Raw genomic sequence first — 25,155 nt, 5'->3', positions numbered from 1 at the left:
TTTATGTTTTAGATTTCCAGTATCTGCAGTTTATTTTCATGATTCTTATCCAACAACTTTTAAAAAATGATCCTTCAGAATGACTATTCAAACCCTTAGACCTTTCCTCACCATTCAACATTATGACAGATTTGTATCTCATTTCCATCATTCTATCCTGATTACATATCTGTTTGGACCTTTAGCTGACAAAAAACTCAGATTTAAAATTAATAATTGAACATCGGGAGTTGCAAATTTCTAACACCCTTTCCATGAAGAATTGTAAGTTTTCTTGCTCCTGAATGGTTTGGCTCCACCTTGAAGATAAAATTCCCTCGTTCATATTTCCCTTACCGACTAATAAACTATTTTCTGCTTGCTCCATTAACTTTCTAAAAAATACTAAACAAATCAAATCACCCCATTACATTCCACAATCTATGAAACATACACCTGGTTTATGAAACTTTTCCTCAGAGTCCAATCCTTGGAGCCGCTGTAACTGCCAGGTGAACATGTACTGCACTTTATCAGAGGCCAACAGATTATTTCTAAGATGCGGTGCCCAGAATTAAACACAGTCTTTTGGACGTGTCCTAAAAATGTTGTCGTACAGCTATAGCAAAACCTCCTCCCCTTTACATTCGTGCTCTCAAGTTGTATAGGCCATCAGTTATAGAATCATACAGTGTAGAAACTTGCTATACAGTGTGGAAAATACTTATTTTCTTCGACTCCTGCATCAGACCAACCCTGAATATCATTGGATCGCCACAGTTGTGATCTTCTCACCATTTGCCTAATTATCAGATCCATCCACTTTGGTCGAAAAGGAATATCATAGTTGCCAACAGTGAAACCCATTGATTACATTTTGCTTCACTTAATTTATCAACGTCTCTTTGCATTTTTCTGCCTGTGTCTATTGTACGTGCTCTCCTGCCACTCCATTGCCTGGGCAATTATGGGTACACATATACTTCTATGTCTTGGATAAATATGAAGAACTCTGCAACCGGATCCTCAACTTCCTCATCAACAGACCAGTCTATACGAATTGGCAAAAACGCTTCTTCCTCAATAACAATCAGTACGGGAGCACCTCAAGGGTATGTGCTCAGCTCCCTGCTCTACTCACTCTATGCTTATGACTATGTAGCCGGACATAGTACGAACTCCATCTTCAAGTACGCCGACGACATCACTGTTGTTGGACGAATTACAGATGGTGATGAGTCACTGTATAGAAGTGAGATTGATCGATTAACCAAATGGTTCCAGCACAGCAACCTGGCTCTCAATGTCAGTAAGACCAAGGAACTGATTGTGGACTTTGGAAGAGGAAGGATGAGGACACATAAACCTGCCTCTATCAATAGGACAATGGAAGAGAGAGTCAAAAGCTTCAAATTCCCGGGTGTGCATATTTCTGAAGATCTTTCCTGGACCCAGCACTGATGCAATTATAAAGAAAGCACATCAACGCATCAACGTCCTGAGAAGATTATGAAGTTTCGATAAGTCAGAGAGAATTACCTTATATTTCTACAGGTGTACCGTATAGACCGTATTAACTGGTTGCATCACAGCCCGTTTCTGCAACTTCAATGCCCTGGAGTGAAGACGACTGCAAAACATTGTGAACACTGCCCAGTCCATCACAGGTTCTGACCTCCCCACCATCGAAGGAATTTACCGGAGTTGCTGCCTCAGCATCATCAGGGACCCACACCACTCTGCCACACACTCATCTTATCCCTGCCATTGGAAAGAAGGTACAGAAGAGCCAGAAAACCGGAACATCCAGGTTCAGGAACAGGTTCTTCCCTGCAGCCATTCGGCTATTAAACATTACAATCTCAAATAAGATCTGAACTATATAGACTATTATTGTTATTAATGCAAAATTATTGTTTTTTTATGTGAACGTATGCAGGTGTGTATATACACACTGAACTTTTTTTTCTCATTTATTATATTGTTTACAGTGAACTATGTATACATATTCTGTGCTGCTGCAAATAAGACATTCATTGTTCTGTCTGGGACATTTGACAATAAAACACTCTTGAGAATAACGCAGCAGAGTGGAGCTGGACATAAAACTACAACATATATTACGTTCAGATTCAATTGTTTTCTCTTACATTGGAATCGCACTATGTACAGTTGTGCATAAAAGACAGCATTGCACGATCCAATTTCAGGACTGCTGTAAGTCTATTCATCTCTACTTATACAAAAAGGGCTCTTGGTAAAGGAGAAATCAGTTAAAAAGCTGTTCTCTCTGAGGAATAGCACCACTTTCCTCGATGAGAACATAGTGGAGATCTATTAATACGAGCATGACTCACATCAAGACACAGATTACAACCGGATCATAACTGTTAGGGAAGTAAGTGGTGCAGTGAGACTTCTGATAAATGCATAACTCATTTTTATAGTCAGAGTGGAACTGTTCCCACACAAAGGGTTAAGTGGGAACAATTCACAATATTCTGCCGATTAAAATAAATGATCATCAATTCAGGAATGAATGCAGTGAATGCTTCTCCTTGCCAGAAATTAGTATTCTCAAAGTCTGCCATTGTATATCAATAAGTAAATGTTCAGCTTTGGCACACACTGCAAGATTATTTTTCCAGCAACTTAATTAATATTTCACAAAAGGGAACATTCAGAGTGGACACCGTGATGGTTCAATTAAAATAAAATGCAGTTCAGAAAATATTCTAAATATTGACCCTAGTATAATTAATTTCATCAAATTTAACAGACGAAAGAAAGAGAGGAAAGGGAAGAAAGATGAGCATAATAACTTTATAATAAAGGAGTGGAATGATTTCAGAATTCTCAGTAAGCGACTGCTGCCCAGATGAAAAGCTAAAATATTTCAATTCAGAATAAATCTTTTGGAGAATAATCTTCTTCTTAGGCAGTCTCTTGGGTAGGGGGCTTTCATAGTTTAGCTGGCTGTGGATTGCAGAGGCTGATGATGTATACAATTCGACAAGTTATATTCATATATTGCAATAACACAACTGAAAACCTCAGGCAGGGTAAAAAGAGAACTGCTCCACAGACACCTAGACATTCCCAAATGCATTTTCCTAACTCTGTGAAAGGCAACATTGCGGAAGTAGAAACTGAATCAATACGTGAACTAACTGAGATTCCAAGAAGTTTGCAAGTTCCTGAAAACTATAAGAAACCAATGAACTACAATTCCAATTGCAACTGACAAGCCACTTCTCTAAACAAGGATCAACGTTCAAATGGTCTGGCTGAAGATGGATTGTAATCCATTCTAAAATGTAAGTGGAGGCAGAAATAAAGGCAATAAGAGCAATTCCTGTGTTGCATGTAAAATATAATAGCCACATGGAGCTAGTCAATTGCCGTCTCGATCACAACAGAATTCTCTAGAAATATGTCAGAATTTCCTCCAATGTGGCCCAAATAATCTTTATGCACAACATCGGTGAGTGGTAAGGTGATTACTTTGGCTAATGTGTCTTATGGCCAAGACTCTACCTCTTTTTAGGCCAACATACCCATTCAATCAAATTAATTATGTGAAGGAAGAAATATTTATGAATGCAAAATTTAATTACAGGGGAACTACTGCTGTTTCCATTATGTCAAGGCTCTCAAATGTCTGTAGAGTCAAAATAAATTTGCAGATATGTTGAATTACAAATACATCTGACTGAGGATTCATGGCAGAGGAGTTTGGTGAAACTGAATCACTGAGCATCAAGTTGCACTTTAAACAATTGGAGATAGCAGCACAAGATTGTTGGAGGACAATAGTCCCAATCCCAGAAGTTTTCTGCAAGAGTTAATCAGGCCAGTGCCCTAGTCCTAACCATCTTAAGTTTCTTCATCAAAGACCTTCCTTCAATCACAAGGTCAGAATGAGGACACTTTCTATTGACTGTGCAACATTCAATACGGCATGGTCCTCAATAAATGACACACTCCATACCAGCAAGAGTTAAACAGCATTTACCGTGGGCTAAGTGGCGGAAAATATAATCACCTACCCAGACTATGGGAATCAACAAGGATCAGAAACTCAGTTGGAGCAGCAACTTAACTACCAAGACTACAGCCCTGTCTGACTTCATCCTCCCCACTGTGCCTCAGAACCAGATGTGGTAACACAAACATGGCTGCAGCAGCTCTCTCCTGCACAATCATCTCCACAAGAGAACACTTTTTTTTGGAGGAGAATGACCACAGTGGATTCCTACACATGCAGTCCACCCACTTTACTTCCTGGTGGTCATCCTTCTAATTTCTACCTGTAATTCAGGCATGCCACCAGCTGTAAACTCCCATCTATGATGCGCTCATCTTCCTGGACGGTTCTGCGGTCGCCCATCCATAGCTTCAGAAGTTCAAAAGGCATTGGTGCAAAATGAGGCCATTCAGTCAGATTAATCATGGCTGGTCTATCTTTTCCTCTCTACCGCATTCTCCTGCTTTCTTCCTCTTCAGATTCCTCAAGCAGTCAGCCAGGAGCAACAGCTGGATGCACTCCCCATAGGTGTAGGCCTCAGGGACACCAGAACTCTCCCCGATTTCCCACATGCTGCAGGAGGCTGTGAAAAGTGTCATCCTGCCTGCACTTAGACTGAAGAAAAGAGTCACAAAACATATGACTACCTTGTGACTACCTAACTTTACCTTGCCATCACCCTCTGCGCAGACTATTCACTGAAGCCTCTCGAGCCAAAGCATCAACACTGACCCTCAAAACACAGCACGTAGCTTCAAGTCACTCAACACTTACTGTACTATTGTTCTGCTTCTTACCACTCTGCTATGTCATAGTGGGAATAATCCTGACATTATAACCTTAGAGGTCCTGTTCTTTAACTTGCTCCCAAACTCGCTAAATTTACTTTGCAGTGCCTCATCTCTCTCCCTGCCTGCCTCATTAGCACCAATGTGGACCATCATCTCTGGCTGCTCACTCCACCCTTTCAAAATGCCCAGAGCCCGCTCCGAAACAGCCTAGATCGTGGCACTTGGGAGGCAACCCACCATCCTATAGTCTTGCTTGTGGCTACAGAGATACCCGTCCATGTCCCTGACTAGGTCTAATATGGACTTTACAGTATCCTGCTACTCACAACAGAGCCAGTTTTGGTGCCACAGATCTGGCTGCTGCTGTAATTCCCCCAGACAGGCCTTCACATACCCACCCCCCACCCAACAGTATCCTTGTTCGAAAGGGGGAGAGCCACTAGAGAGTCCAACACTGACCATCTAGCTGAAGCGCAACAACTCCCTGAGATTCCTACTCCTTGCCTGATGCATACTCCTCAATGAATTCACCAGCCTCTGCAACTGATCCATGTGACCTGAGAGGAGCTGCAGTTGGACACGGTTGCTGCAGGCACTGTCATCAGTGTTCACTGATCTCCCACATCTCAGTGGAGGAACACACCACCCTTTTAATAAACAGGCAAACCTACAGAGAAGGAACAAAATCTTATAATTCCTTCCCTTAACGATGCTCGCCCTATCCATTTAAGCCTGGTATTCACTAAGATCCACACTTTGGCCTTCCAGCTTCCACCTCAAAGCAGCCCTTCTCAAAATGGCCTCTCTGCTAGAGCCACCTCTTTTAGTTTATTGGTAAAACAAATGTTTTATTTGATTAAAAAGAATGTTTTAAACTCCTGCTGCTCCACTTCCTCACTGCTGAGGCCAAATGTTGTTCCACCTCCAAAAATATTTAATCAAGTCTGGGGGGAAAAAGCTTATCACCCACAATAAAAAAGGCCCTAGATGCAAATTACCTCTACCCTGAAAGAATATAAATACACATGAAAACAGTTCGATTCTTATATCAGTTTAGTTTTGTAAAACAGAAGGTTTACAACAGATAATCAATTGACAAGCAGAAATTAACTCTTTGAAAATAAAATATTCTCAGCGGCCAGACTCAATAAGATTTCCTGTGATAGGGATAAGTACAGAGAAAATTGTTTTATTCATGCAAGCTGAACTGAGCTTCAACTAAAACAAGTGCATGAGGTTTAGAATGGAAAGAAAGGCAATGATATTCAAATCCAAGTAAGAGCCACTCTCAGATGACTATTAATGTAACACAAAAAAAACAAGCTTTTAAAAAGTGAAATTGTCACAATTCCAATTTAAATTAATTAATAAATAAATATTGGACATTTTGTTCATCAATTACCCAAATCCATTTCCTGTTCCATCTGACACATTAAAAAGTGTTGTTCACTCTCTTACTTTCTGTATTTTTATCTTTTCTCAAGCTTACCCACTCCGCTGAGAATTCCACACTTTATGACCCAGCCTCAAGTTACATGACCAACTGTGCTACTGACTGTCCAGTGACTGCAGTACTCAAAGGATTATCGAGGAATTCACAACCCTTGTTCTTGAAAAGTAACACTAAACAAATTGAAGGTGCTGGAAAATGGGAAGACAACCAAGTTTATTCATGAACTCATTATTATAAGTATAAACCTGGTTAGTTAGATACCCTCTTATCTGTAACCAAAAAAGAGGGTGTCATTCTGGTATATCTTGCTAGCTGGCTAATATTAAATAAAAGCCATAACTCAACTTAAAGTATACCATTCAGAAAACATCGAAGCAGACCTGTAAAATTGCATGCAATTTCTTGATGCAAAGAAATCATAATCTCACGGCAGTGTTCACAGATGTTCCTTCCATTTTGTTTTACAAATTTGTACTATTTCACGTTTTAATTCCACAATCAAAAACAAGCAGAGATACAGTGCAAGTTCACTTTGGTTAGCTTGAAATAGATGATCTATTTTCTAAAAGAGTAGTAGCATCAGAGAAAGATTCCTACCTGGGTAGAATTAATCAGCAGGCTGTAAATGAGAATATTTTTTCTACTTGCTTCCTTTGCCAACTGCTTGATATGTGTAAAATCGTCCATCCAAACGCTGAAAGATGAAGCTTCCATGTTGTTCAAGTGCACCTTTAACAAATAAAAGCAATTTGTAGATGTACAATGGAGGAAAGTACACTTTTTCATGAAACTCACATTATTTGCATTAAAATATTGCATTATCACAACTGCTACTAAATTGAGATGTTCATCACCATCGAACACTGAAACTTTAAATCCCTAAATAGACCGTTCTACAAAGTACTGACATTAAAACTGAAAATGTTGGAGACAATCAGCAGTTCAGGCAACAAAGCATCTGTGAAACGGAATGTTAGCATTTCAGGCTGAAAACCGTTTATCATTTCTGAAAAAAGTGACATTTCTCTTCTATAAAACCTGCCTGATCTGTTTTTTTTCTTCTGTTTTTCATTTTAAGCGCTATCCATAAAGTAATGATAGAAAATGTAATGCTGTATTAGTTCATCAATGGCAGCTTCTCGGAGCCCTTCGACATCCGCAGTGGCGTCAAACAAGGCTGCGTCCTCGCTCCCACACTCTTTGGGATTTTCTTCGCTCTGCTCCTGAAACATGCCTTCGGCACTGCAACAGAGGGGATCTACCTGCATACTAGATCAGATGGCAGGCTCTTCAACCTCACCCGCCTCAGACCAAAGACAAAATTACGTGAAGCTCTCATCAGAGACATGTTGCTTGCCGACGACGCTGCAGTTGTGTCCCACACCCAACAGGAACTACAGTCACTGATAGACCGCTTCTATCGGGCATGCAAGGACTTCGGGCTGACCATCAGCCTGAAGAAGACGAACGTCTTGGGGCAGGATACAGAGGCGCCGCCTGTCATCACCATCGACGACTACGAACTTGATGCCGTCCATCAGTTCACGTACCTCGGCTCCACCATCACCGATAACCTCTCCTTGGACACAGAGATTGATAAGAGGATCGGGAAGGCAGCTACAACTCTCGCTCGCCTCAACTCGAGTGTGGACCAACCCAAAGCTGACAGTGAAGACAAAGATAGCAGTCTACAGCGCCTGTGTCAACAGCACGCTGCTGTACAGCAGTGAGACATGAACTACATATGCCAGGCAGGCCAAATAGCCTAATTCTGCCCCTATCACATGACCTTAAATCTGCCTCAAACAGATCAAACTATTAGCTATTGTTCTTATCTTACAAAACCATTGCCTATTCCAGGATCACTCAAATAAATGATGGCTTATTTCCTTTGCTGCAAGCAGTCTTCTTAAACACTTGTCTTCTCTAGCAAGTGCAAAGAGCTTATAGACCTGGGACATGGGTGCAGAATTAGGCCATTTGACCCATTGAGTCTGCTCCACCATTCAATCATCGCTGATCTATTTTTCCTCTCAACCACATTCTCCAGACCTCTGCCACTGACCCTTGACGTCCTTATTCATCAAAAGCCCATTAATCGCCACTTTATCTCCACTTCCCACCAATAAAACTGAAACCATCCCTTCAATTGATTCTCCTGCTCTGAACTCATGTGTTGAGGAGCAAAATGAGTTTTGGCCCATGCACACTGTATGCAATATTTTTAGAATATGTGATTTTGTGGAGTGGCCAACGATTTTCTTTGAGCAGCATAGTGACAAACTTGAAATTAGCCAGCAACTTTTGAAGAGTGCACATTATCCCACGACTCCTTGCTCCTGCCCTCCATGAAACAAAAATAGATTCTGTAAGGTCTCCCCTAGAACTTGGAGCATAATTATAAGAATGTCACTCATTTAAAATGGAACTGTGGATGAATATCTTTCTTTCAAAGGAGTCATGTTCCTCAGAGAGTGGTGGAGAATGAACGATTGAGTATATTCAAGGCTGAGAGAGACAGATCTTTAGACTGCAGGGGAATCAAGAATTATGGGGAACAAGCTGGGAAATGGAGTTGAGGTCATGATCAGATAGCTGCGATCTGACTGAATAATGGAGCAGACTCAAGGCGCCTTTCGGTCAACTCACACTCCCATTTCACATTTCCATCATATGTATAATTTGATTTATATCACCTTTCACCATTCTTTCTACCAACATATATCACCTTACACTTCTCTGCATTAAACTCCATCTGCATTTGTTTGCCTGCATCAATTATCTGCCGGCGTCCTGCAAAATCTGTACAACACTCCAAATTCTTATTTTATTTCCAAAAGTTATATAATCTTTGAAACAATACTGTTTACTCAAGCCTGAAGTACTCCCAGCATCATTTCCCCTGTCATGCATTAACTTGTCTCATCCCACAATACAAGTTATTGTGGAAATGAGATTAATCTAAAGTTTACTGCCCTGGGGGTTATGCTCTTTAATTGACTCCCGAGTCCTGAAATCCCTGCCGCAGTACCATTCCTATATAACTGATTTCCGCATGGATTAGTTGTTCCTCTACCCTTTCTACACCAAAAACAATTCTGTATCTGTTCATTTATAACATTCAATCTGGATGCCTCAGATAGACAGTTGCAGAAACATCTGTCAATACTCCTGGTTATTGAATCCCTCCTGACATTTTGTAATGTTCTTCTGCACAGTCATTTATTTGCCTCTCAGTTCCCCGAGGTGCTGTCACTCAACACTGAAAACCAGTGTCACACATCCATAGAATTCCTGCAATGCTTACTTCTTCCTATCCGGCCACACTTATTCATCAGCTTGGAGCTTCGAGGCTTTGGGTGACCCTTTCCAGCAACTATTGACTGGCCAATACGCTCATTATGGCAATTGGTGGCAAATGTTTATTCTCAAGGATCAGTGCTTTACTGTTAGATTGTCAATATTTGAGAGTCATGAAACGAGAGGAGTTGTTCACACAGTATACTGGAGTTACTGCAAAAACAGACAATCATTCTGCAAGTCAGGATAATTCTGCAATCCAGCCACTTTAAAGGGAATCATCGGTCAAGGAGGACATCTAAAGAGGTTATACAGGTGCAGATCAGTGATTGAAAGGAATAATCAGATGATCATGGAGTGCACAACAAAGCTCTTACTAAACATCAATCCCAAATGGAATTGCCGGATAACAGTTCACATTGATCTTGAAATTCTAGATCATATGATGATTAATTTCTCACATCATTCTTTCAAGCACTAGTGTGAATAAGCTACTTTTAACACCCTAAAAGAATATGTTAAATATATTTTACTGCTTATCATGTTGCAACTTTAATAAAACTCTGGTTTGGCAGGCAGCATTTAAAGTATTGTTTTCAGTTCGAGTCCCAGCAAGACAGGATGTGGAGGCTTTGGAGTGGGTGCAAGAGATTTATCTGGATGCGGCCTGGATTACAGAGGATTAGCTACAAGAAGTTGGACAAACTTGTATTTTTTCTCCAGTGTTGCAAACTGAGGAAAGACCTGATAGAAGTTTAAAAAATCATGAAAGGCATAGATAGGGTAGACAGTCAGAACCTTTTTCCAATGCTGGAAATGTAAAATTCTAGAAGGCATAGCTTTAGGGCGAGAGGGGCAAAGTTTAAAGATGCACGTGGCATTTTTTTTTAAACATAGAGAGTAGTTGGTGCCTGGAAGGTGCTGCCAGGGAGGGTGGAAGAAGATCATAATTAAGAGGCATTTAAACAAGCGCATGAACATGCATGTAATGGAGAGAGATGGATTATCTTCAGTTAGATGGCGTTACTTTAATTTAGTGTTATGCCCACCACGGACATACTGGGCCGAAACATCTGAACCAGTGCTGGACTGTTCAATGTTCTTTGTGTTTTTTTTACCCGCATTACAATCTTGCCTGCTTAAACATACAAATATCTTAATCAGTGCTCAATTCCTTACCTGTTGTTCAGTTGTTTTGTGTGACTTTTAGAATGAATTTAGCAGCTTAAAAGTAAAGAATTCAGGCAAGTTTCTACAGGGAATATCATGCACTTGTATTCATGTACCTACCACAGTCACAACCACAGGATATAAAGCTGAAAGCTTAACATTTTCAACTGCTTCCATCAGCTGCACAATTTCCTGATGCATTTTGAAACTGTTGACCTGTTCAAGACAAGAAGCAACGCATTGAAGGCTAAGATAAATATGTCAAAAGCAATATTCTAAACAGAAGTTAAAAATAAATATTTGGTGTTCAGGAAAAACATAGATGAAAACATTATCATTACTTTGCTCAAGCCTTTTTTCAAAGATTAACAGAAAACTGCAGAGGAAAAATGACCATTTCCATTAATTTTTATTGATAACCAATTTGAATGTGTTGCCCCGTTGACTTTGGTAATACTACACCCGCACAAACATCTGGGAAACTATTATGGGGAAGTCTTCTGAGATAAGACAGCTCCTGCCTTCCCCCTGGCTGTACCCTCCAACCTCAATTTGTAGAGCCAAGAATTCTGTAATCTGTTGAGAAAAGAATATGGACTCTTCAAGTGAAACCCACTTTTATCAGGGTTATGTTTTCTCACCAGTGTGCTTGACCTGGCCATTCAGATTTACAAATTATTCTGTGTGACCAAGGGAGATCTTGACAGTTTTCCAAGGGACATCTTCATACCACCAGTTCAACCTTGTTGCAATCGTCTCACAAAAGTGGCCAAATGCATAAAGGCCTATTTGCTGGGTTCACCAGATTTTAAGTGGCCAATTTGACTTTCATGATCTGAATTCGAGTCAATCACTGCAGGCTCCATATACTTTTCTTGGGAAAAGTCCGGTAGCTATAAATACTCACTACTATCAACTGTACATGTTTTGTTATTTACATTTGCATGATCTGTTTGCCTTCATTCAACAGAGCATTGAGCGTAGAAATTGAGAGGTCATGTTGGAGTTGTACAAGAAGTTGGTGAGGCTGCATTTGGAGTATAGTGTTCAATTTTTGGGCACCATGTTATGGGAGATATGTTGTCAAGCAAGAAAGGGTACAGAGAGGGTACACAAAATTGCTGGAGGAACTCAGCGGGTGCAGCAGCATCTATGGAGCGAAGGAAATAGGCGACGTTTCGGGCCGAAACCCTTCTTCAGACTGATGGGGGGTGGGGAAAGAAAGAAGGAAAAAGGGGAAGAGGAGGAGCCCGAGGGCGGGCGGATGGGAGGGTGGGAGGAGACAGCTAGAGGGTGAAGGAAGGGGAGGGGACAGCACAGGCTAGCCAAATTGGGGGAATTCAATGTTGATGCCATAGGGGCGCAAGGACCCCAGACGGAATATGAGGTGCTGTTCCTCCAATTTCCGCTGTTGCTCACTCTGGCAATGGAGGAGACCCAGGACAGAGAGGTCGGATTGGGAATGGGAGGGGGAGTTGAAGTGCTGAGCCACCGGGAGGTCATGTAGGTTAAGGCGGACCGAGCGGAGGTGTTCGGCGAAACGGTCGCCCAACCTACGCTTGGTCTCACCGATGTAAATTAGCTGACATCTAGAGCAGCGGATGCAGTAGATGAGGTTGGAGGAGATACAGGTGAACCTTTGTCGCACCTGGAACGACTGCTTGGGACCTTGAATGGAGTCGAGGGGGGAGGTGAAGGGACAGGTGTTGCATTTCTTGCGGTTGCAACGGAAAGTGCCCGGGGAGGGGGTGGTGCGGGAGGGAAGGGAAGAATTGACGAGGGAGTTGCGGAGGGAGCGGTCTTTGCGGAAGGCAGACATGGGGGGAGATGGGAAGATGTGGCGAGTGGTGGGGTCACGTTGGAGGTGGCGGAAATGGCGGAGGATTATGTGTTGTATTTGCCGGCTGGTGGGGTGAAAGGTGAGGACCAGAGGGACTCTGCCCTTGTTGCGTGTGCGGGGATGGGGAGAGAGAGCAGTGTTGCGGGGTATGGATGAGACCCTGGTGTGAGCCTCATCTATGGTGGCGGAGGGGAATCCCCGTTCCCTGAAGAACGAGGACATTTCCGATGCCCTGGTATGAAATGTCTCATCCTGGGAACAGATGCGGCGTAGGCGGAGGAATTGGGAGTAAGGGATGGAGTCTTTACAGGGGGCAGGGTGGGAAGACGTGTAGTCCAGATAGCCATGTGAGTCAGTGGGTTTATAATGTATGTCGGTCAGGAGTCTGTCCCCTGCGATGGAGATGGTGAGGTCAAGGAATGGTAGGGAAGTGTCGGAAATCGTCCAGGTGTATTGGAGTGCCGGATGGAAGTTGGTGGTGAAGTGGATGAAGTCAGTCAGTTGTGTGTGGGTGCAGGAGGTGGCACCAAAGCAGTCGTCAATGTAGCGGAGGTAGAGGTCGGGGATGGGGCCCTGGTACGCATTGAACAAGGATTGTTCAACGTACCCGACAAAGAGGCAGGCGTAGCTGGGGCCCATGCGTGTGCCCATAGCTACGCCTTGTGTTTGGAGGAAATGGGAGGAGTCAAATGTAAAGTTATTGAGGGTGAGGACCAACTCCGCTAAGCGGAGGAGAGTGTCAGTGGCTGGGTAAAGGTTGCTCCTCTGGTCGAGGAAGAACCGGAGGGCTTTGAGGCCATCCTGGTGGGGGATGGAGGTGTAGAGTGACCGGACATCCATGGTGAAGATGAGGGGGTGAGGGCCCAGAGAGTGGAATGCGTGGAGGCGGCGGAGAGTGTCTGAGGTGTCTAGAACATAGGTGGGGAGGGATTTGACCAAGGGGGATAGGATGGTGTCAAGGTATGTGGAGATGAGTTCGGTGGGGCACGAACACGCAGAGACAATGGGTCTGCCGGGAGAGCCGGGTTTGTGGATTTTAGGGAGAAGGTAAAAACGGGCCGTGCGGGGCTGGGGAACGATGAGTTTGGAGGCTTGGTCAGGTAGGGCGTGGGAATTGATGAAGTCGGTGATGGTGCTAGAAATGGTGGCCTGGTGCTCGTCAGTGGGGTCATGGTCCAAGGGTAAGTAGGAGGAGGTGTCCGAGAGTTGGCGCGTGGATTGGCGCGTACAGAGAGGATTTACAAGGATGTTGCCAGGACTTGAGTGCCCGAGCTAAAGGGAGAGGTAGAGCAGGCTACAACCTTATTCCTTGGAGCGCAGGGGGGTGAGGGGAGATGTTTTTAACGTGTACAAAATCATCAGAGGAATGCACAGTCTCTTGCCCCGAGTTGGAAAATCGAGCACCAGAGGAAAGAGGTTTAAGGTGATGGGTGGGGTGGGGGAAGGGAGATTTAATAGGAGTACAAGGGCTAACTTTTTCCACACAAAGGATGGTAGGTATATGGACTGAGCTGTTGGAGTAGTTGTTAAGGCAGGTACTCTCGCAATGTTTAAGAAATATTTAGACAGGTACATGGATAGAACAGTTTTAGAGGGATATGGGCCAAATTGCAGGCAGATGGGCTTTGTGTAGATGGGACATGGTGGCTGGTGTGGGCAAGTTGGGATGAAGGGCCTGTTCCCACACTGTATGACTCCATGACTGTTTATCCATGAAGTGGACTTTGTTTCACTAGCAAACGCACAAGCATCTCCTGGAACGACTTTCAAAGTATGAAGAAAATGTAATAAGAAAGTTATCATACTCTCTGAGCTTCTCAAGTAGTACACTTTCTCTCCCTTGAATTCTTGCAATTCCATTTAAATTATAGTATATTCATCCTGGAATTATCCTGTGGTTTCCAAAAAAATATGCCTGCCCATGGAACACAGGAAAGCAGGATCAGGTCTAGGCTGGTTGACACTTCAAGCTCGCCCCGCTATACAATATAATAATTCTTGATCCATCCTACAAACGCCCAGTTTAATACCCCTTAACAAAATACAAGACTATCCAGCTCTCCAAAATAATCCAATTGCTCAGGAATCCATTCAAAATTATGCCCCATTTCTCAGAAGTGGTTGTGCTGCACAGGCTTGGCTCAAGGCAGCTCTTTCAGTTCATTCTTTTGGAGCAATCAGCTTACCCACCAATGTCTGTACCCGAGGTACCCGTCTTAAAACAGCTTTATTTACTCCAGTCACAAGCACAGAGTGACCAATTGCGGTCTCCAACATTGTAAAGTTATACAGAAAACATCAATGATATTGAGAGACAGTGGCAAAGCAAATTATTATTATTATTATTAAAGCTTTATTTCAGACACAGGTCCATATAACACATCAAACAGTACAAAGAATTACAAAGATACATTAAAAAATTGCATATAACATGCACGGCCTCCCTAATCTATTGGAAGTGTTCAAACATTGCTTTAGGATTCCAACAGCATGCTGAGAGTGATCTCGACTCCTTCCACAGCGGAGAGGAGAAAGTCCATTCCCCATCTTGACCTCAAAGGAAAGATCTTTATGGACTGCCTTCATAATGCAAGTGGCAAAAATAAACAATAAATACTGTATATTGCGTAGGAAGGAACTGCAGATGCTGGTTTACACCAAAGATAGTCACAAAATGCTGGAGTAACTCAGCGGAACAGGCAGCATCTCTGGATAGAAGGAATGTGTGACGCTTCAGGTTGAGACCCTACTTCAGGCTCAGTGACAGAACATCTATGATAAAGATGAGGGAGTGGGGGCCTGGAAAATGGAAGTCATTGAAGAGACAAAGTGTGAATATACTGCATTCACAGGCATGTTTTGAAGGGTTTTGGTAAAAAATAGTGAAGAAGAAAATTATTGGTCAGTGAATTAGAAATCAGATCATATATTTAAGATTGTCAGCAGGAGAATGAAAGGAGAGGTGGAGAGTTAATTTTTCAGCAGAGGGCATGGCAAGACATGAAATACTTAAGCAGAAATAACATTGTGGGCATAACCACATAACCAATGTGGGTGGGCGGCGCGACCGACGTCGCAGCGGCCTCTGCAGTCTGTCTGTGTTTTTTGTTTTTTTTGTCCCGTTGAGGGTATAGTTTGTAGTGGGCTTTTAAATGTGTATGTGTGGGGGGTGGGGGGGGGGGGAAACTTTTAAATCTCTTCCCTGCACGGAGACCCGACCTTTTTCCCTGTCGGGTCTCCGTTGTCGTTGGGGCCTAGCACCATGGAGCGGCCTCCAACCGGAACGACCTGGGGGCTCAAGTCACGGAGCTGCGGAGCTGCAGACTTACCATCGTGGAGCTGGCCAGCTTCGGAGCGTGAGGAGTTCGGAGCGTGGAGAGCTGCGGTGGCGCGCGGCTGCGACCCGACTCCGGTGGGAGACTGCTTTGCAGGGCACCGGCAACGGCGACTTCTCCCGCTCGAATTGCGGGGTTGAGAGTGACCTGGAGCGGGGCCTTACATCGCCCGGCGCGGCTTTAAATTGCCGCGGACTTGCTAGCGCCCGCCGGGGGCTCCAACATCAATACCCGGAGCAGGGCCTTACATCGCCCGGCGTGGCTTTAAATGGCCGCGGACTTGCTAGCGCCCGCCGGGGGCTTTGACTTTGACTTCGGGAGAAGAATGGAGAGCAGGGGAGAGACAAGACTTTGCCTTCCATCACAGTGAGGAGGAGATTCACTGTGATGGATGTTTGTGTAAATTGTGTTGATGTGTGTCTTGGTTCTTTTCTTGTATGGCTGCAGAAACCAAATTTCGTTTGAACCTCATGTGAGATTCAAATGACAAATAAATGGTATTGTATTGTATTGTAACCATAATTTTAAACTATCAGATAAACTGATAAATGTAGTGTTATACAGAAGAATAAAACACTGGGAGGAAAGTGTCTAGCTTTTGCAGATTGTAAGCACAGGTACAATATACGAATGACTTCATTCTGTGCTATAAGATTCCATGGTTTGTTTCAAATTTTTCACAATTTCAAAGCAATCGATCTCTGGATGGAATGGAATTATCTCTATACCAGTGTAGTTTGTTTAAGGTATGAGCTGATTCCATTTAATATGATAATCTCAGTCTGTTTTACTTTGAACTGGTTTCAGAAATAGTTCAACAATATTTACCAAGACTTTTAGGCCACCCTCAGGTGGGCAAGGTGGAAGAGCAGGGAGACCACATTGCAATTCTCTTTGCTCCGGGCATTGGCACTGTGGGATCAATTGTGGCCTCTCGTATTGTGAAATTACTTCAGAAGATTACATAACAAAACAAATATTTTTACTGTAACCTGGTACACATGACCATAATAAACCTAAAACCTAATTTGACGTGTAAATGATTTCTGAACAAGATGCATATTTCTAAAACAAATTTGCTTTTATAAATCTACAGTTTGCCTTCCAAAATATGAGATGTTTCCTATCCCTTTGGTATTTTGGTCTTGAATTTCTTAATCTTGCTATTTCAACACATGCAGTCCCTGACCTGGAGAGGAAATCCATCATTGCATCCTATACCAAAAGAAAACAACAACTCTATAGCACCACAACGCCTCTGTTCCTTTACCTGTTACAATATAATGGCCGTTCTCACATCATTCATAAACAACAGAATGTGCATATCTACCTGGATTGGACACCCAACACCCATGACCATCTCACATGCTTCATGCAACTTAAATTTAAAATTTTCAACCTTGGGCTTTAATTCTTTTTTGGCCTTGTTCATTTTGCTCCATTATCTACCCTAATGTTAATCCCATCGTCGCTGCCCAACATTTCAAACTCTCCATATCCAACCTATCTCTATTTCAACATTTGCAATTGCATAGTGTGTCGGAAAGAACTGCAAATGCTGGTTGACATCGAGTCGAGACCCTTCTTCAGACCCAAAACTTAACCCATTCCTTCGCTCCAGATATGCTGCCTATCCCGCAGTTACTCCAGCATTTTGTGTCTACCTCCGATTTGCAAATGCACCTCAGTCACAAACATTGCATAATGTTACATTTCCCTCCTGCTACTCTAAAACCTGCTTCTTCCTTTCAAAGTCAGCTCCTTAACCAAATATTTAATCACCTCTCCTTGTGTCTGCCTCTGGTTTAGCATCTGTTTTTCCCTTATGCATCTGCGAAGCACCACAGGATGTTCTCAGTTAAAGGCAAGTTGTTCTTGTCATAAACAGTGACATAATGCTAAGAGTATGTTGCAAGGCAATAAAACATTGATGGTTTAAATTATGTTTCATATTACCAGTCTGAACCCATGCTGGGCAACAGTAAAACTAATATCTGGATGTAATGGTAAGAAATGTCTTTACTCTTAATAAAGGCATTCAGTTACTCCTATTAAATTACTTAATAATAATAAAATTGTGATATATTATTGCAAAAGTAAACTAGGATGCTTACTGTCATCGGCAAAGGTATGTCATTTGTACTTACTATATATATATGACTTAATAGTGCATACTATTCTGTGCAGAAAATACACATTATATCTCAGTAGAGCATTGCCCATCATGTGAAATAAATACAATGCAAGCCACTGATTCTAGTTAGTTAGTTTAGTTTATTGTCACATGTACCAAGGTACAGTAAAAAGCCTTTGTTATGTACTAACCACAAAAGTCAGTGTAATTACAAAATAGAGCTCCGAGTTGCATCAACTTCACAATTAATCTACTTTAAAACTATTGGTCAAGTATTTCCTTCGGGAAAGTAGCTGAGAAAAATAAAAAGCTAAAACCGACAGTGATGAAAGGCCTTGAGAGAGTGGGTGTGGATTTTTCAGTAGTGGCAGAGACTAAGAACAGAGGGCACAGCCTCAAAATAAAGGGACACACTTTTACAATAGAGACGAGGAAGGATTTCTTTAGCCAGAGGGTTGCAAATCTGAGGAATTCATTGCCACAGACAGCTGTGGAGGGCATCATTGGATATTTTTAAAGTGGAGATTAACAGGTTCTTGATTAACATGGGAGTTAAAGATTACAGGGAGAAGTCAGGAGAATTAGTTTGAGAGGGGAAAATAGATCAGTCACGTTCAAATGGCTGAACAGACTCGATATGCCTCATGGCCTAAAGGGCCTGTCCCTCTTGCCGATTTTTTCGGTGACTGCCAGCATCATTGACTGACGTATCAGGTCACCGAAAAAGTTGCTGCGTGATGCGGTGTGATGACATATTGATGCAGAGTGTTTCCAAAAGTGTCGCACCATTTTTATTTGTCACCGTTGGATTTTGAAATTTTCAAAATCTTTTGGTGACCCTGATATGACGGCTGCAGTCTAAGAAAACAAATCACCAAGTGGGACAGACCCTTAATTCTGCTCCTATGCCTTATGGTCTAAAACTCAGCTGCATTCAATTCATCTCAATTCAATTCAATTCACATTCATCAACACTCAATTAGAGACCAATTAACATGACAATTCAAAGCTTAAGATGGACACGAAAAGCTGTCACATGTAGTGAAGAAGGGTCTCGACCTGAAATGTCACCTTTTTATGTGTCTATCTTCGGTTTAAACCAGCATCTGCAGTTCTTTCTGACACGACTCAAAGCCTTTCAGGTTTGGCTGCTGCTTGGGTCTTATCTAGTTCTCGCACACTGGTTGGAAATAGGCAATGGGTCAAAGCTATTCAGTTGTCATCTGCTGACATTTTGCACCGTGTGTATGTCTGAAAGGTGGGGAATACATCACAAAACTTTCACACGTTGTACTTAATAAGACCTGCACCTGCATGTAATTTTTGACTGCACCACTTGACTTCTACTTGTCATATTTTATCACACTCAAGTTATCTTATTCCCATTACAATTCCCACATCTGCATTTGTACTAAATTTTTACCAATATAAGCTTGCAAGCTGCGATCACGACCTCCCATCATGTGCCTAGTTTCAGGCATCATCCAGACATCTCGTGCGGGAAGGGATTTCTGTTTCCGTTCTTTCATCATTTATTAACCACATTTAATTTATGTTTATTGTTTTGTTAGAAAACAAACCTTATTTTTGTACTTTTTTTTTAATTTCTTGCCCTTCATAACATCTTGTGTAGGAAGGAACTGCAGATGCTGGTTTAAACCGGAGATAGACATAAAAATCTGGAGTAACTCAGCTGGAGTTACTAAAGAAGGGTCTCGACCCAAAACGTCATCCATTCCTTCCCTCCAGAGATGCTGCCTGTCCCGCTGCATTACTCTATCTTTTTGTGTCTATCTTCATAACATCTTTTTGATTTTCCTATTGTTTTCAATGGAAGTGGGCCTTTCCTGAAAGTTTTGAATCAGTGATTTTGGTGTCTCCATTGGCATCTTCTTAGAATCTCCTACCGGTCAATAATGCGAGTCTCAGGCTTAGTTCTGTAAACCTCTAGATCTTTTTTACAACACAGCTGGAATATTTTCAGCATCATTTCTATAGGGATATGGCAGAATCACCAGAGCAATCCCGAAGCATCATTCCCATGGATCACAGAACTGCCTAGATAAAATATATCTGCAGAGAATCCTCAGAATATGTGTAGATGTTTTTCCCTCTTCATCAATTCTCACCACCACAGTTTCAAAAGAGTTGCCCTTACTTAGTTCTCTTTCCAAACTACACTTCCTCTTGTTGCCATGCAGACAAGACAGTGGAGTTTAAGAGGGTTTAAAAAGGTGTGGATATGCAGGGAATGAAGGGATATGGCTCGTGCATGAAAAGAGAGAGAGAGATAGAGAAATAGAGAGAGAGAGAGAGAGAGAGAGAGAGAGAGAGAGAATTTAAAAAATGCTAGGGATGCCTGATGAGAGAAATGAAAATTCATACCACTGAGCTGCCCAAGGAAAATATTAGATCCTCCAATTTGTGTTTAGACTCACTCTGACAATGGAGGAGACCGAGGACAGAAAGATCTGTGTAGGAATGGGAAGGAGAATTGTATATGTTCCACCTTTTCAACTGTTTCTAACTTCTTGCTTTTGCCTCAACTGCTCTCCCTACTTCTTCCACAGATTTCCAGTCCAGACCCATCTTCATCTTGTTGGTAAGTCTCCATGCTGTCCAACTTTCTTCCTATTCTTCTGAGCTTGCCTAAGCCACGCAGAGATTCAGCTGGCAAGCTTCACCCAATATAATGTGTTTTGTCAGTCGCTATCTCCTCCACTCAGTATCTAAACTCAAGAACTGGCCCAGGTTTGAAACACTGTCATTCTCTTCTGGTTCCTGGACCTATGTTTTGATGTGTGCGCTTACTAGGAAGGCCTTACTTTTAACTGCTTAGCTCACCTTTCAGCCCAAGCTTCACATTCCTTGTCAGACGGAATATAGTTTAATTCTATATGGACCGGTGCCAGTATATGGCAAGTGTACATTAATCACCAAGCCTTTCCAGTTGGAGACACTGTAATACCAGCATTTGCCTCTATTTTTGTTAAAGTTCTAGCATCTGCAGTTGATTACTCTACTATTGTGCCATTTTCTTTAACTACTTTGTTGCAGCCTCTAACTTTGGACTACCAGCATCTGAGCTATAGATCTCTTAAAGAGTCAAGGGTATTTCATTGTCACATGTACCAACAACGGCACAATTACATTTTCACTTGCAGCCCCTGACACAGGCCTGTTAACACAATACTCATAGATAACATATAATAAACAAAAAAACATTCAATACTATTGCAATAAAAGCCTGATGTGCTTAATGTGACCATTCAGTCAACCGTTCATACGTTAGTTTTGTGTTTTGTGGTGTCTGATGGTTGCTGGGAAGAACTTATTCTTGATAAGCTGATTCTTCTTCTGGTGGTCTTAGCACATAGAAACATAAAAACATAGAAAATAGGTGCAGGAGTAGGCCATTCGGCCCTTCGAGCCTGCACCGCCATTCAATATGATCATGGCTGATCATCCAACTCAGTATCCTGTATCTGCCTTCTCTCCATACCTTTAGCCACAAGGGCCACATCTAACTCCCTCTTAAATATAGCCAATGAACTGGCCTCAACTACCTTCTGTGGCAGAGAATTCCAGAGATTCACCACTCTCTGTGTGAAAAATGTTTTTCTCATCTCGGTCCTAAAAGATTTCCCCCTTATCCTTAAACTGTGACCTCTTTTTCTGGACTTCCCCAACGTCGGGAACAATCTTCCTGCATCTAGCCAGTCCAACCCCTTAAGAATTTTGTAAGTTTCTATAAGATCCCCTCCCAATCTTCTAAATTCTAGTGAGTACAAGCCGAGTCTATCCAGTCTTTCTTCATATGAAAGTCCTGACATCCCAGGAATCAGTCTGGTGAACCTTCTCTGTACTCCCTCTATGGCAAGAATGTCTTTCCTCAGATTAGGAGACCAAAACTGTACGTAATACTCCAGGTGTGGTCTCACCAAGACCCTGTACAACTGCAGTAGAAACTCCCTGCTCCTATACTCAAATCCTTTTGCTATGAATGCTAACATACCATTCGCATTCTTCACTGCCTGCTGCACCTGCATGCCTACTTTCAATGACTGGTGTACCATGACACCCAGGTCTCGTTGCATCTCCCCTTTTCCTAATCGGCCACCATGTCAAGTCAAGTCGTCACTTTTATTTATATAGCACATTTACAAAGCAACTCTCGTTGACCAAAGTGCTTTACTTTGGTATAAGAATAGTATAACAAACAACAGCGGTTCATAGATTAAATACAAACATCACTACATACATATTGCCCTCGCTCACAGGACGTCAAGAAAGGCTTGGGAGTAGAGATGAGTTTTAAGTCTCGACTTAAAGGAGTAGATGGAGGGGCAGCACATCTTAAGTTCAATTGACTTGTGGTGTCAGTGCAGGGCCAGTGAACCTGTAAGGATGACTGGCCGCTAGACCTCCTTCCTGCACCTGCACGAGGAGTATCTCACTCCCGTGCAAAGCTTACAATGACTGGAGTTAGACACAAAATGCTGGAGAAACTCAGCAGGGCAGGTGGCATCTCCTTCTCTCCAGAGATGCTGCCTGTCCCGCTGAGTAACTCAGCATTTTGTGTCTATCTTCGGTGTAAACCAGCATCTGCAGTTCCTTCCCACACATACAATGTCTGGTTTGTTCTCCACTTCAAACACTGCCTGCAGGGCACAGGGATAAATTGGTGCCAAAACACGGTGTTCCACCCTTCCACTGGAAATAAAGGAAACTTTAGACATGCATTGGATGAGTGCTGTTATTTGGATATGCTTCAGGAATTCACATTGACAACTCAATGATAATGTGAATTGAATTGAATTGAATTGAGATGAATTGAATGCAGCTGAGTTCCAAAAGCTCTAAATTAAAAAAAGAGACATGTTTGGCACAAAGTGGAGAAGTAGAGAACAACTCTACTTTAGTTCACTATATTGGTTTACGTCAAAATTAGTTTAAAAAAAAGCAATATTTTGACAGAGGGACTGCAGATATATTTTTGTTGCTAATGTTAAAATGATGGGGTGGATATATCCTGGGCAGTAGCAGAACAAAATAAATTGCTCTCCTTGAATCAGACAAGAACTAAATAAAACATAATAAAAGCTGGAAACACTCAGCAACTCAGGCAGCATCTGTGACAAAAGGTTTTCCAAGCGAAGCATTAAACATGTTCAGTTTCCACAGTGGCTGCCTGACCTGCTGAGTGATTCCAGCATTTTCAGCTTTTATTCCAGATTTCAGTTCAGAAGTAGTACATTTAGGAGCATGGTGTAAATACCTGCAGATGTGGAGACCACATCTTCAAAGGTGACTGCCAAGAATAAACAGAGATCAAATTCCAAAGAAGATCATCAGATACAGATGAATGGTGTTAAAAATGTGGACATGCAAATTGGATGCAGTTTTAGGAGCCGAGGGATTTCAGGCCATATTGGTAACCATAGGATCATTTACCAACAGTGATATATGATTAAGTTCTGCAAACACAAACCACAAATAATTTTCTCTGATGTTATGTGCTGTGATACTCCGTTGCCAGAAGCTTCCAAATCAATTCTAAATTATTTAAAATTTTGCATTGCACATCCAGATACACATAAATCTCTCTGCAAAAGCACCAGACAGAAAGCAATTTAGGTCAATAACTAATAAATAATAATCCCAGTTAGAAGCATATATCTACCTCCATCTATAATCTCTATTTGTTGGAAGCAGGAACTATGGTATCTAGCTTGACAATGCTAATCTGAAATTATTATAAACCAAAAAGTGCAACATAGAAGTTTTGACCATGGACGGATCACTGTCTCTGAAGTTAGACACAAAATGCTGGAGTAACTCAGCGGGACAGGCAGCATCTCTGGAGAGAAGGAATGGGAGACGTTTCGGGTCGAGACCCTTCTTCAGTAATCATTTGCTGGATAAAATAAAGGGAACATAAAGCACACGTATTACAGAAATGTACTGCATACTCACATTGATGTAAATAAAGTTATAATGTTGTTTTGAGGTGATGGCCTGAACACAGCTGCTCTCTTTACTCAACGACCATTTCAACAAATCTACCTGCAAGCAGAGAAAGATAAAAAAACATCACTGCAATGCAGACTTTATTTATGTTAAAATGAAGCTTATGCAAGTACTTAAAGCCAATAATTTTATATAAAATAAATTTTATATAAAAGCAAAGTCTAAGAAAGTCTAAAAAGTCTAAGAAAATGCAGCATGTTTAGTACAAAATTGATAAACAGGGAAAATTGATAAATCCAAAACCAAATATTATGAAATGCACTAGTATTCCCATTTAATCTATTGAAATAGTGCACAATGTTATGCACATCAATTCACCTTAGTCACCTGTCTTGCTATCTTAAAGGATTTATGTATTCTAAGATACCATTGTTCTTCCACATTTTAAATAGCCTCAATTTCTTGGTACATTCACTTGTCTTGTTGTAACTCCCCAAATGCATTATCTTATAATTATCGGCATTAAATTCCATTAGCCATTATTTCCCCAACACTCTGGATTATCTATACTATCTACACTATGGAAAAGTGAAAAAACAAGTGGTGAAAGCTTTCCTCCTTTGTGTCAACCACTCCTAAATTGAGACAAGGCTTATTTTGATGCTATTAGACAGGAATCTGCAGAGGTCAACTGCGAGATGTTGTTTCCAGGTTTCCAGGAAGATTATTAAAGGTGAGATTGGAATAGCTGTTAGAGTAAAAGTAATAGCTGGCACGTTTAGGAAGTCGTGGTTGACGAGAGATATTGAAAAAAAGGAGGCAAATGTCATGTATAGGCAGCTGGGATCAAGCAAATCCCTTGAGGAATGGAAGAGATGTCAGAATACACTTAAGAGGAAATCAGGAGGGCAAAAAAAAAGATTTGTTTTTGTAGATGAAGCTGGTGCGCTACAAATGCTGAAAACTACATTCTGCACTCTGTATCTTCCGCTTTGCTATATCTATTACATTTGTGTTTGACTTGATTGTATTGATGTATAATATCTGACTAAGCTGGATATCATGTAAAACAAAGCTTTTCATTGTACCTCAGTTCACGAGACAATAACAAACCTAAATCTAGGGACACAAGAATGCTTTGGTAAATAAGGTAAAG

General features: G+C 41.8%; 1 protein-coding gene across 2 annotated transcripts in view; it reads right to left on the bottom strand.

Annotated features, from left to right (window-relative positions):
• The window catches only part of crppa (CDP-L-ribitol pyrophosphorylase A), a 268,851-nt gene that overhangs the window by 172,760 nt on the left and 70,936 nt on the right, over nt 1-25,155 (bottom strand). The window contains exons 7-9 of one of the 2 annotated variants that reach the window (XM_033045546.1): nt 24,006-24,095; nt 10,841-10,936; nt 6,848-6,979 (exon numbers count right to left, since the gene is read on the bottom strand). In XM_033045546.1, the coding sequence (XP_032901437.1) occupies nt 6,848-6,979; nt 10,841-10,936; nt 24,006-24,095 (318 nt within the window). The remainder of the gene's footprint in view (nt 1-6,847; nt 6,980-10,840; nt 10,937-24,005; nt 24,096-25,155) is intronic. The other variant, XM_033045548.1, reaches the window with a different exon arrangement.

This window comes from Amblyraja radiata, chromosome 2 (assembly GCF_010909765.2).
Source record: "Amblyraja radiata isolate CabotCenter1 chromosome 2, sAmbRad1.1.pri, whole genome shotgun sequence".
NCBI lineage: Eukaryota > Metazoa > Chordata > Chondrichthyes > Rajiformes > Rajidae > Amblyraja > Amblyraja radiata.
This window is presented reverse-complemented; position numbering and strand designations above follow the sequence as displayed.